At 42.1% G+C, this 12,369-nt stretch overlaps 1 protein-coding gene across 7 annotated transcripts in view; it reads right to left on the reverse strand.

Annotated features, from left to right (window-relative positions):
* The window catches only part of FARS2 (phenylalanyl-tRNA synthetase 2, mitochondrial), a 625,994-nt gene that overhangs the window by 161,738 nt on the left and 451,887 nt on the right, over nt 1-12,369 (reverse strand). For 5 of the 7 annotated variants that reach the window (XM_080657447.1, XM_080657449.1, XM_080657453.1 and 2 more), the window contains one exon: nt 8,200-8,351. The exons of the other annotated variants lie outside the window; for them this stretch is intronic. In XM_080657447.1, coding sequence (XP_080513573.1) covers nt 8,200-8,351 — 152 coding nt within the window. The remainder of the gene's footprint in view (nt 1-8,199; nt 8,352-12,369) is intronic. 7 annotated transcript variants of the gene reach the window in all.

Raw genomic sequence — 12,369 nt, forward strand, 5'->3', positions numbered from 1 at the left:
AAAATATCAGTAGTACAGAGGTTGAAAAACCATGCACTTAGGTAAACACCTAAACTGCTGCCTCGCACAACAATATCAAAACTACAACTAAAAGACAAAACGGACACCATCCAGAACCACAGGAAAGCTGGCTGAGTGGAAATTCTACAACTAGAAGAAAAAAGGAAAGCACATTGAGACTCAGAGGAGCTGCAAAAGGCTGAGGTACGGAGACTCGCATGCGGAGAGGACGGGCGGCTGTATGCATGGGCGGCTGAGTGCGCAGCTGGCTTTCTAAAGCAGGAGGGAGAAGGAAGCTCCCAACCGCACTGAACTCCAGTCCTGGGCGAGACGCTGGGAAACCAGACTCATTCGGGAGGAATCTGGACTGTCAGGAAAAAAAGAAAGCACACTGAGACTCAGGAGCTGCGGAAGGCAGAGGTTCAGAGGCACGCGTGCGCAGAGAGAACTGACTGCTGAATGCATGGGAGGCTAAGTGTGTGGCTGGCTTTCTAAAGCGGGAGGGAGACAGAAGCTCCCGACTGCACTGAACTCCAGTTCCGGGAAAGTTTCTGGGAACCTCGACTCATTCGAGGAGAAACTGGACTGTCTGGCAGCGGGCGAAATTTGAGGGTGGCTTTCTCTCAGAGGTGCTTTCAGCGATTACCGAGGGACACTGAGACCCAGGGGCAGGGCTGATGGGAAACCAAGGCTGTCTGCTTTGCCCTGAAACTCCGCCCCATCCAAGCTGAGCACAGAGGCTTTTGCAATTTTGCAAGTCTTGTCTCATAAGAGTGTCTCCAGCACAGAAGTTTTCCCAGCGTAGACACAGCTGATTCTCACAGCCAATTGGCCTGGAGGTCAATTCCTCCCAGTGATACCAACAACAATCAAGACTTAACTACAACAAAGCTGAGCACACAGTCCACAAAGGGGTGCACCAAGAGTGTCCACCTCAGGTAACTGGGGAAGCTGAGCCACTGTGCCCTAGAGGACACCTAGCACACAAAGCCACCCTACCAACTCAGGGAAGCAGTGAAAATGCGGAGACAAAAAAAACAGAACACAAATGAAAGAAATGGAGGAAAACAAACAACTGGATATAGAGTTCAAAACCACGATTATAAGATTTTTCAAGAATTTCCTAGAAAAGGCCGATAAATTTAGCGAGACCCTCAAGGATATGAAAAAAGACCAACTAGAAATTAAACATACACTGACTGAAATAAAAAATATTATACAGAGACCTAACAGCAGACTAGAGAACCGCAAGAATCAAGTCAAAGAGTTGAAATACAAAGGAGCAAAAAACACTCAGCTGGAAAAACAAAAAGAAAAAAGAATCCAAAAAGTTGAAGATAGTGTAAGAAGCCTCTGGGACAACTTCAAGCATACCAACATCCGAATTATGGGGGTGCCAGAAGAAGAGAGCAAGACACTGAAAACCTATTTGAAAAAATAATGACAGAAAACTTCCCTCACCTGGTGAAAGAAATAGACTTACAAGTCCAGGAAGCACACAGAACCCCAAACAAAAGGAATCCAAAGAGAACCACACCAAGACACATCATAATTAAAATGCCAAGAGCAAAAGACAAAGAGAGAATCTTGAAAGCAGCAAGAGAAAAACAGTTAGTTACCTACAAGGGAGCACCCATACGACTGTCAGCTGATTTCTCAACAGAAACTATGCAGGCCAGACGGGAGTGGCAAGAAATCTTCAAAGTGATGAATAGCAAGAACCTACAACCAAGATTACTCTACCCAGCAAAGCTATCATTCAGAATTCAAGGTCAGATAAGGAACTTCACAGATAAGAAAAAGCTAAAGGAGTTCATCACCACCAAACCAGTATTATGTGAAATGCTGAAAGGTATTCTTTAAGAAGAGGAAGAAGAAGAAAAAGGTAAAGATAAAAATTATGAACAACAAATACATGTCTATCAACAAGTGAATCTAAAAATCAAGTGAATAAAAAATCTGATAAACAGAATAAACTGGTGAATATAATAGAATCAGGGGCATAGAAAGGGAGTGGAGTGACAATTCTCGGGGGAAAGGGGTGTGGGAGTGCGGGAAGAGACTGGACAAAAAGCGTACACCTATGGATGAGGACAGTGAGGGGGGAGGTAAGGGTAGAGGGTGGGGTGGGAACCGGGTGGAGGGGAGCTATGGGGGGAAAAAAGAGGAACAATTGTAATAATCTGAACAATAAAGATTTATTAAATTAAAAAAAAAGAAAAAAAAAAAGAAAAACCATGCACTAGAACCAACAGGTTAATAATACAAAGCACATGCTATCTTCAATATTCAAGGGTCAAATGTCATATGATGAATAACTATATGAATAAAGTCAAGACTGGGAAAATGTAAAAATGTTAAGAGTTGTCTTAGAGTGTTGAGATAATGGCTGAATCTCCACGCTTTTTATTTTCAAAGTTTTATGTGTTTGCATTTTTACTGGGTTCTTGACAAAGCAAAAACACATAAATATACCAAAAAAAAAGAAAGAAGGAAAGGAAAGACTGGAGGAAGGGAAGAAGGAAGGATGAGTCACCTGAACTGCCTCACCCACACCATGCCATGAAGTTAGAACCAGGCAATGTCCAAGACTCACACCCACTCAAAAGAGGGGCCAGCTACACTGAGAAGGTGCTTCTCATGGGGAAGTCCCGCTTCAAAATTCTGTTGAAAATGAAGACATATGTTCCAGTATACCCACAGGCATATTGCAGACATATTGCGGGTTCCAGATCACTGCAATAAAGTGGGTATTGTAAAAGAGCGAGTCACACAAATTTTTGGTTTCCCAATGCCTATAAAAGTTGTTTTTATACTATGCTGTAGTCTATTAAATGTGCAATAGCATTATTTCTAAAAACCCAATGAATATACCCTAATTAAAGCTACTTCATTGCTAAAAGACTATAACCATCATCTGAGCCTTCAGAGAGTCATAATCATTTTGCCAGTGGAGGGTCTTACTTCCGTGTTGTTAAAAATGCAGTATCTGCAAAGCACAATAAGGTGAAGCACAATAAGACGAGGTCTACCTGTACTTTTGGCAAATTGTATAAAATATAACTGTGAGGAAGATCAAGTAGGGAGTCCATAGTTCAGCACACTCATCTCTGGCATCTCGGCCCTAACTAGACCCTGACTAACAGTGCATGGGTTCAGGAAACGTGTCCACACTGTATGAACAGCAAGTGGCAAAGTAAGCAGCAGCCCCAGGAACAAAGTGTAAGTCTATGCTTTGGGGACATCTTCAGCCAGCCCCTGCTACAGACACCTGGGACATTTTTCACTACCACTCCTTTTTTGGGGTTAAATCAAATACTTCTTTTAAAATTCTGTAATTCTAACTTCCAGAAAACTCTGCCTTAAGGTCAAACCAAATCTGTCCTATTCAAATCCATATTACTTTATGGTCTATTTCTACCATTCAAAAGAGCAGTATTGGCTCGCTTCCCCAGATGAGGTATCAGCAGTTGAAGACAATGGTTAAGTTTCCTTTTGCTCTTCTTTGCTCCTTCTCCTACCCCAGCATAAGAAATACTTGGAGCAGTTGTGCTTTCTCAGTATGTAGCACATGCATATAGTACAATATTCCAAAGGTATGAACGCACACACAGTGACCCCAGCTCTCCTCTCCAGAGCTAAGTAATCCCTGCTCTACTTTTTGTGACATGATATTTGGAACTACAAAAACTCTTGTGCACACTAACTGGCCTATAGATTAAGTGGCAAATGTACTCTGGGAGAAGGTTCTGAATGACAAACTGAAAAAAAATGTCAGCTTCTTCTAACTTGAACAGTTATCCTCCTTTTGGGCACAAACTGTTATTTGTAATCAAGAAAAAATGGCCCATTTGTTTAACATTATAAAACTAGAGGCCTGGTGCATGAAATTCCGGATGTCCCTCAGCCCAGCCTGCACCCTCTCCAATCTAGGACCCCTTGAGGGTGGTCGGACATCCCTCTCACAATCCAGGACTGTTGGCTCCCAACTGCTTGCCTGCCTCTGCCTCATTGCCCCTAACCGCCCTCCCCTACAGGCCTGGTCCCCCCCAACTGCCCTCCCCTGCAGGCCTGGGTCCCCCCCACCAACTGTCCTCCCCTGCAGGCCTGGTCCCCCCCCAACTGCCCTCCCCTGCAGGTCTGGTCCCCCCCAACTGCCCTCCTCTGCCAGACCAGTCACCCCTAACTGCCCTCCCTACAGGCCTGGTCCCCCACAACTGCCCTCCCCTGCTGTCATGATCCCCCACAACTACCCTCTCCTGCAGGCCTGGTTGCTCCCAACTGCTCTCCCCTGCAGGCCTGCCCCCCACAACTGCCCTCCTCTACAGGCCTGGCTCCCCCCAACTGCCCTCCCCTGCAGGCCTGGTCCCTCCAAACTGCCCTCCCCTGCTGACATGGTCCCCCCCCACTGCCCTCCCTTGCAGGCCTGTGTCCCCCACAACTGCCCTCCCTTGCTGGCCTGGTCTCCCCCAACTCCCCTCCTCTGCCAGCCTGGTCACCCCCAACTGCCATCCTCTGCTGGCCTGGTCACCCCTAACTGCCCACAACTGCCCTTCCCTGCAGGCCATCTTATAGGGGCCATCTTGTGTCCACATGGGGATAGCCATTTTTGACCACATGGGGGCGGCCATCTTATGTCTTGGAGTGACGGTCAATTTGCATATTACTCTTTTATTAGATAGGATTAGGTTCAGATTCAGCAGCTGATGTCTCTCTGAAACATCCTGGGATCTGTTTTTGGCCAAACAATAACACGTATTTAGTTCAGAGTGCCTTTCCCTCAGCACTAGCAGTTCTCAGTTGGGATGTTAGGTAAAGAAAGGGTCAGAGCTCTTGGACTACCTGGTAACATTTCATTGATGTGTTTAGATAATAAATGAAATAAATCTTGAGATCAAGCTATGCATTGATGAGTACAAGGTCAGGTGACCTTCACTTGCCACTGCCTAAGGGGGAGGAGACCAGGAGGGTGCCAGGTGCTCAGGGAAGAATGACCTCCTTCGGGAGGATTTCAGAATCTGTGAGAGGGGGGGATCTTTAAAAAAATTACATGTGTCTCCCTCCCCTTTATCAGGGGTCAGCAAACTATGAGCCAAATCTTGCTGACCACCTGTTTTTATAATTAAAGCTTTATTAGAACACAGCCATGACAATTTGATTTCCTTTTCTCTATGGCTGCTTTCGAAAGAGCAGAGTTGAGTAGATGTGACAGAGATCATATGACTCACGAAGTAAAAAATATTTACTATCTGTCCTTAACAGCAAAAGTTTGTCACCTCCTGTCCTAGATACTTCCTGAGAATCATTGCACAAAGAGCCACCATGACTAAATAATGTGCTTTTCCTCAGTGTTGTAAGAGCAAAGTTTGTTTGTTCTTACTTTGGTTGTCAGGAATGAAGATTTGGAAAATAGTGGCTTAAACAAGATACTCTCTCTCATATAAAGTCCAAGGCTGAACTGACACACTAGTCATGAGACCCAGGCTGTATTCCCCACAATTTCCACTACCAAGACACACTGTGGTCCAGAATGGTTGCCAAAGTACCAGCCATTATATTCACATCCAGGTAGCAGGAAGGAAAAAGGACAGCTTCAGCCCAACTTTTAAGGAAGCCTCTGGAAATACCACTAAACATGTCACATAAACTACGGGCTAAACTGATACACCTAGTATAGACTTTTCATTGGCTGACAAACTGCTTCTGTTAAAAAAAAAAAAATCAAGATTTTTTTCTTGATTTTTCTATCTTTCCCTCTCTCTTCCACTATCCCTAAAAGTCAATGGAAAAATATTCTCAGGTGAGGATTAACAACAACAACAAAACACACACACACACACACACACACACACACACACACACACACACTAAAACAAAACAAAACAAAACAAAAAAAACAAAGGAAGGCTCTCTGGGCAGGGTAATCATTTGGCATAGCTCCAAAATGATAGGACTTAAATGTTTGCTTAATATTTATTTAAGATCAGTGACAGAAGCATTTTCTGGCTGGTTGTTTGTTTTCAAATTTCCAATCAAAAGTATTGTGTCCTCCAGAAGGAAGTAGACAAATTCTCCTTTAGCACAACCAGTTAGCATGGGCTGTGTACAGACCTGAGTTATACAGTACTCCTACACAGTCTGTGACTTTGTCTTTAATGGACTGTCTGCCTGGTCTGTTCCTGAGTTCACAGGACCCTGATACTTCCCCATGCCCCCAGCATCCTCTCCAATTAACATGCCTGTTCCATTTACCCTCATCACTACATCCCGGCAATAACATCTCATAGTGCCTTTAGATTCTGCTCATCTCCAACCAAGAAAGGCTACTCATCTCACTTTTCACACTGGTGATATAAGAGGTAGAGGTGGATCTAAGTCAGTATCAGGAAGCAAGAGCCTGAGAAGTAAGAAAGTAAGAATGAATTCTGAATCCTTGATTCCAGAAGTTATCTGTGTATTAAACAAGAATGGAAAACAATGGTGAGTCATGTGCTTTTGGCATATCAGTTGATACTTCGCAATAAGTCTTATTCCCATATATTTGCTCCTCTTCAATAGTAATATCCAGACTTTTAGTATCAACATGTTAACTCTTGGAAATTTCTTTCTCACATAAAAGTACAGGGCTGAGTGGTATCTATCATGTCAGGGGCCCAGGCTACCCTGTACATCCATTCTATTGTCTGTAAAGTTAGGAGACAGATATCATCTCCAAGCTCCAAAATATATGTAAAGACTGCCAAAAAGAGCCAAAATCAAGTAGAAGCTAAATGGGAGGAAGCAAAGAGCAGAAACACACAGAGTGCCATGTCTTTGAACACATATTCCTGAACACCAGCAAAAATACATTTCTCAGCGCTAAGGGTTATAATCTGAAGTGCAAAGTCTATACCACCAATAAGTATTGAAACTGGAGTTAGCAAAGGTGGATCTTCTGTTAGTAACTAGGGTAGACTTGGGGTGGGAGGCAGACTTACTAAAAGACTCAGAGATGGATGAGCCATATCTAAAGAGTTGGTTTCATGGAGGTAGAGACAAAGAAAGCCTACAGTTGTGAAGACATGTGGCCTGAATGACTACTAGCCCTTCCCTGTCGAGTCAACTCTTGAACCTCACCCCCCAGGCTTATGTCAGTAGCTGGTTCAGAAAATCCAACACATTCAAATATGAGTGACAAAAAGACAATCATAGGCATACAACTGACATAGCAATTACAATAGTTAAAAGAATAAGGAGAATGACAGAGAAGTCATAGAAAAATGCTGCCAACAAATCATATGAAGTTTCTAGCCAAATATATTACAATAAATTTTAAAAACCAAATGAAGCAATTTCTCTATGAAGGAAAATCACAAAGCAAAAATAACTCAGAGAAAAGATAGCAAGGAAACAGAAACTGAAATATGAGCTTGCAGAACTCAGAAAAGGGGGAAAGCAGAGTAATTGCAGATGGAAATACAATGTGTGCAAGGAAACACAGTAAGGAGCAGAGAAGACACAAGGAGGAAAGCATTCAAAATGAAGTGGAAAACTTTGAAAACACAGAGTTCTAATACATTAGAGAGAAAATGAAAGGTAGAGAAGTCAGACTTAGGACGGCCTCCTCAGGCATCATTGGAGTCCCTCAAGAACAGACCAATGGATCAATAAAAACCCTGAGAGATAATTCAGGAAAAACAGTTCTAAAACCAGAGTAGAGTTAAACTCGATTAGTGAGGGACAAATACATACATATCAGGGAGGACGGGTCAACGCCGAAATAAGTCCTGATAAAGTTATTACATTTTATCTTATGACCTGATATAGATTTTGGCTTGAGGTATATGGTTAATAAATATTCACCTAGAGATTAATAAAACACTTTTTCTCCACAAACTCTTCTTTGGGCCTTATCCTCTGTTCCTGGGATGTGATATGCTACAGAATCACTTCCAAAAGCAATATGGAAAAACTCCAAGATCTTTAAAACATCCGGTTTCATATACTTTCTTTAACAGGGCAGGAAAGATTAAAAATGCATTTCAGAGAGATTTTCAGAAAGGACTGATATGAAAGGTTTTCTGAGAAGCCATATGTTCACTATAAATTCCAGAAGATATTTTGTCTACTATGCACTGGATTTCAGCAAAATTTTATGTTTCCACATGTCACTTGTCACATAGAGAGAACAAGGATAAAATAAAAAAGTTTTTTACTTACTTTGGATGTTCAAACTTGTCTATAAGATCAACTTTTTCCACCAAATCTCCTCCAATTGTTCGTACTAAGTCATAGAAATCATTTTCTGTGTAATTCTCCGAGGGCAACCAGAATGAAATGTCATTTATCACAGCAGGATATTTGCTAAGAGGCTAACAAAATAAGAGAAGAAAAGATAGATTGAGTTGTTAGTTGGATGAGAATGTTTAAATTTTCATGGAAAGTTACACTTGGCTAATTAGAAAATGCTCATAAAACATTATTTCAGCACTTGAATTTTCAGGAACAAAATAAATTTAAAAGATAAGCCAATATTCATGAATCTTACAGATTCATATCACATTCATGTGTAACATCACCATTTATAACATTTATATCACTATCAATGTTCAATTTAGTATGAAGCAATTTGAATTTATCATATTTCAGTTTTTTTCCATTTGAATATCAGAGAAGAAAAGTTCAAATTTAATTAACAAGTGATTCATTAACTTCTTGTGACACTTTCAGGAAGCCATTTTAATGGTAAATAAGGGCTTGTCAAAATCGGTATTTCAAGTAGAAATGTCATTTTTGTTAGTATTTCTAATTATTAAAATAAAGAAATGAACTTATAAGTAGTCATTTAGGAAATTATTTTACAAATTATGCCTCTAAGGATGTAATAAACACAATGTAGCCATTTCCTTCATTTTCCCCACTTTTTCCAGTTTATTAGGGTTCATTAATTCATCATTATATTGGACTAGAGGCCCAGTGCACAGATTCGTGCACTGGTGGGATCCCTCAGCCTGGCTTGCACCCTCTTGCAATCCGGGGTCCCTCAGGGGATGTCGGACTGCCCGTTTCGGAAACCGGCAGTCTGACATCATCCGAGGGATGTAGTAGTGTGCGAAGCAGCAGGTGGCCAGGGAGGAACCTGAGCCTGGGCCAGGCACTGTGCCACTCCCACTCATCCTGGCCCTGCTGAGCCTGCCACCGCCACCGCTTGGTAGCACCGCCATAGCTGCACTCGTCAGCCGTGAGCCCAGCGTCTGGCGCCTGTCGGTCAGCTGAGCGGCGCTCCCGCTGTGGGAGCACATTGACCACCAGGTGGCAGCTCCTGTGTGAGCATCTGCCCTCTGGTGGTCAGTGCGCATCATAGCTACTGGTCAAATGGTCGACCAGTTGCTTAGGGTTTTATATATAGATAGATAGACATTTAAAATTAAATACTTTTAGAAGTTACTGCATTTGTTTATATGTCATATATATACTTTAGGTCTATAAGTTATAAAAATGTTTTATTGAATGTTTCATTACATAATTATGAAGTCCAAAGGAAATCTGATAAAGCTATAAATTTGTTAGAAGGGCAAATTTACAAACTGATTTATACCAAGCCTGATCCTATATAATAAAAGCCCAGTGACCGAACGGCGAAATGACCAGAATGACCGGTTGACCAGTCGTTATGATGCGCACTGACCACCAGGGGGCAGACGCTCAATGCAGGAGCTTCCCCCTGCTCAAGGCAGGTGGTCAGTGCACTACCACAGTGGGAGCACCGATCATTGCCTCCTCACCCCAGGCTCCTCCTCTTTGCTCCCTGCTGCCTCCTCTGGACACCTGCAGGACATGCAGCACGGCCGCTGGGCTCACAGAGCTGACCCTGGAGGCTGGGAGACGGGTTCATGGCCGCCGCAGGACTGAGGCCTACTCCGCTGCCTCTCAGTGTTCTTGCTCCTGGGCCCAGCCCTGACCCGGTCCCCTGACGAGGCGAGTGCTCCGGCTCCATGGAAGATGCTGAACCAGGGAGCAGCTGCTCAGAGGGCAGGTCCACAGCTGCTTGGCAGACCGGGATGATCCCTGCAGCCATGCCCCCCACCAGTGCACGAGTCCCGTGCACTGGGCCTCTAGTTTCATTATAAACAGTTTGTTGAATCACTGATCAGAAAATGCATTAAATTTTTAAATTGGCAAAACCTCTGAAAAACCAAATACTCACACATAAATGATTATTCAATTTGAAATAGCAATAAAGTTGTCTAATAAATGCATCAGTTTAGAATATACATTCCAATGAACATAATTAAGCTACCATCCAGGTACTCCTGACAAAATAACAGAGCTCCTGAAAAACATCCATGTTTTCTCTCCTAAAGGCAAGATGCTGTGATAAGAATCTATAGGTTAATGTAGCCACTGGAGATGATGGGAATTTGATGATTACAAAATTGCTTTTCCCTTGACAACACCTTTTTGCCACTTAATAAAGAAATTTAGAAAGATTAGTTAAAAGGCTGGGATTGCCAAGATTAGCATGAAATCTATTCTTCAACTAATCAAACTGAGGTGTCTCATTTGCTGAGCTCTGTCTGACATGAGACAAGATGAAAGAAATGGGAGCATCTGTGTCCCAACCATGGACAATAGTCAGCACACAGTCAGCCAGAATATATGCCCCCAAAATATTAAAAATACATATTACAGTTTTAAAAACCAAGGAGAAAACCCCAGGCTATTGTATTGCAAACATAGTTCAAGCTAACAGATTATAATGAGTTTAAAGTAATGATCTAACTAACAGAATCAATCACTATACTAATTAATATGTGTCAGATGTGGGGTACCTACTCTACTAGTGACTCTTGCTTTTTTGAAGGGGACAATACAATTTTGTTTTGAAAATAAGAAGATAACTACAGATCTATGGTTACTGAAATGTAGGCTTTCTGGTGCTTAACCAAAGGTAGTGTTACAAACCATCCTGTGGCTGGCTTCCCATTGCTCTTAGGTAAAGTCCTCAGTTCTTAAAAGGTTCTACTTCTTTCTATTGTTCTCCAGGTTCAGAACAGCTGGCTTATTTGGTTTCTTGAACACACTGAGCTACTTACTCCATGTACCATTTCTTGCCTTCCCTGTCTTCAGCTACAACATTCACTCCTTATCATCCCAGACCCTGTTAGTCCCTTGTTATGTCACCCCATCTCTCTTTCATAGTACTTTTCATCACTGCAATTGTTTGTGTAGTTACTTGTTTAATGTCTGCCTTCCCAGTATGATACCATTTTGAGGGTAGGATGTGTATCTGTTTCCATCTCCAAATTTCTCTATCTTCTTGCATAGTCCCTGTGACACTGTAGGTATTGAGTAAGAGTGAATTACAGAGCTGCCTTATGGGAGCCATGGTACATCACAATGAATCAAATCAGCTGTTTTTTCTTCTCTAACTGAACTAGCTAGTGAACAAATCAAGTAAATAGGGCATGGAGACTTGCCTCCATCCTTGGCCATGCTGTGACGAGGAGAGTGACCATGTGGAATGACAAAGAGGCTATAGGTGGACAGGCAAAGTGACCTGGTAGGGACTTGATATTCCATAGTCATAGAATCAGGAATTTTAAAATTGGGAGGGAACCTAATTAAAGAGGTAAATTGAGGCAAGCTCAAATGACCAGAAACTGAGTTTTTTTGGGGTATAGCAGAGGATTGTAATTCATGAAACACATGCTGTAATAAGCTCTAGGCAGGTCCACTGAAGGTCTGGGGTGGGCTGTATTTATGGGCAAGAAGTACAAAGAAGGAGAAGTCCAGCCAGTCAGCCAACTGACTTGAGGATGGGAGAGATTCTTTGTGGATTTTCATTGGTAGAAGATACTAGTAAGTGTCAGTCTCCTGAAAATCAGACATTTACCAGAAATCAGTTCTTAAGTTCTGAGGGCCTACACATGAGAGTCTCCAATTCACATTCTCAAGTTCCATTTTAGATAGAAATCCTTTCACAGACCTTAAGTAGCATTTAATATTGATTGTGTTTTCTCATTTATGTTCTTGATCTAGACAAAGGCATTCTATTTTATTATGTGTGACATGCTGTTGAGTCAGATCTGGTGACCCCATGAATGAGTGAGGGCCATCATGTCCTGTTGAGCTCCTGTAGACTCAGCCTATGGCTCCCGTGTGGAGTCCATCCATCTCATATTTGGTCTTCCTCTTTTCCCACTGCCTTCTATTTTTCCTGGCATTATTATAGTTTTATCAAATAAACATCTACTTATTAGTTCTTTTGAGATTCCTTCTATAATTGTTTATTTTTAAAGATTTGAAAAGGGGGTAAAATTACAGATATAGTAGAGACTTTCAAAGCCATAAGTGAAATCATGAACTATTTTAATAATGATAATGTGA

Source organism: Plecotus auritus, assembly GCF_963455305.1.
Source record: "Plecotus auritus genome assembly, chromosome: 2".
NCBI classification, from domain to species: domain Eukaryota; kingdom Metazoa; phylum Chordata; class Mammalia; order Chiroptera; family Vespertilionidae; genus Plecotus; species Plecotus auritus.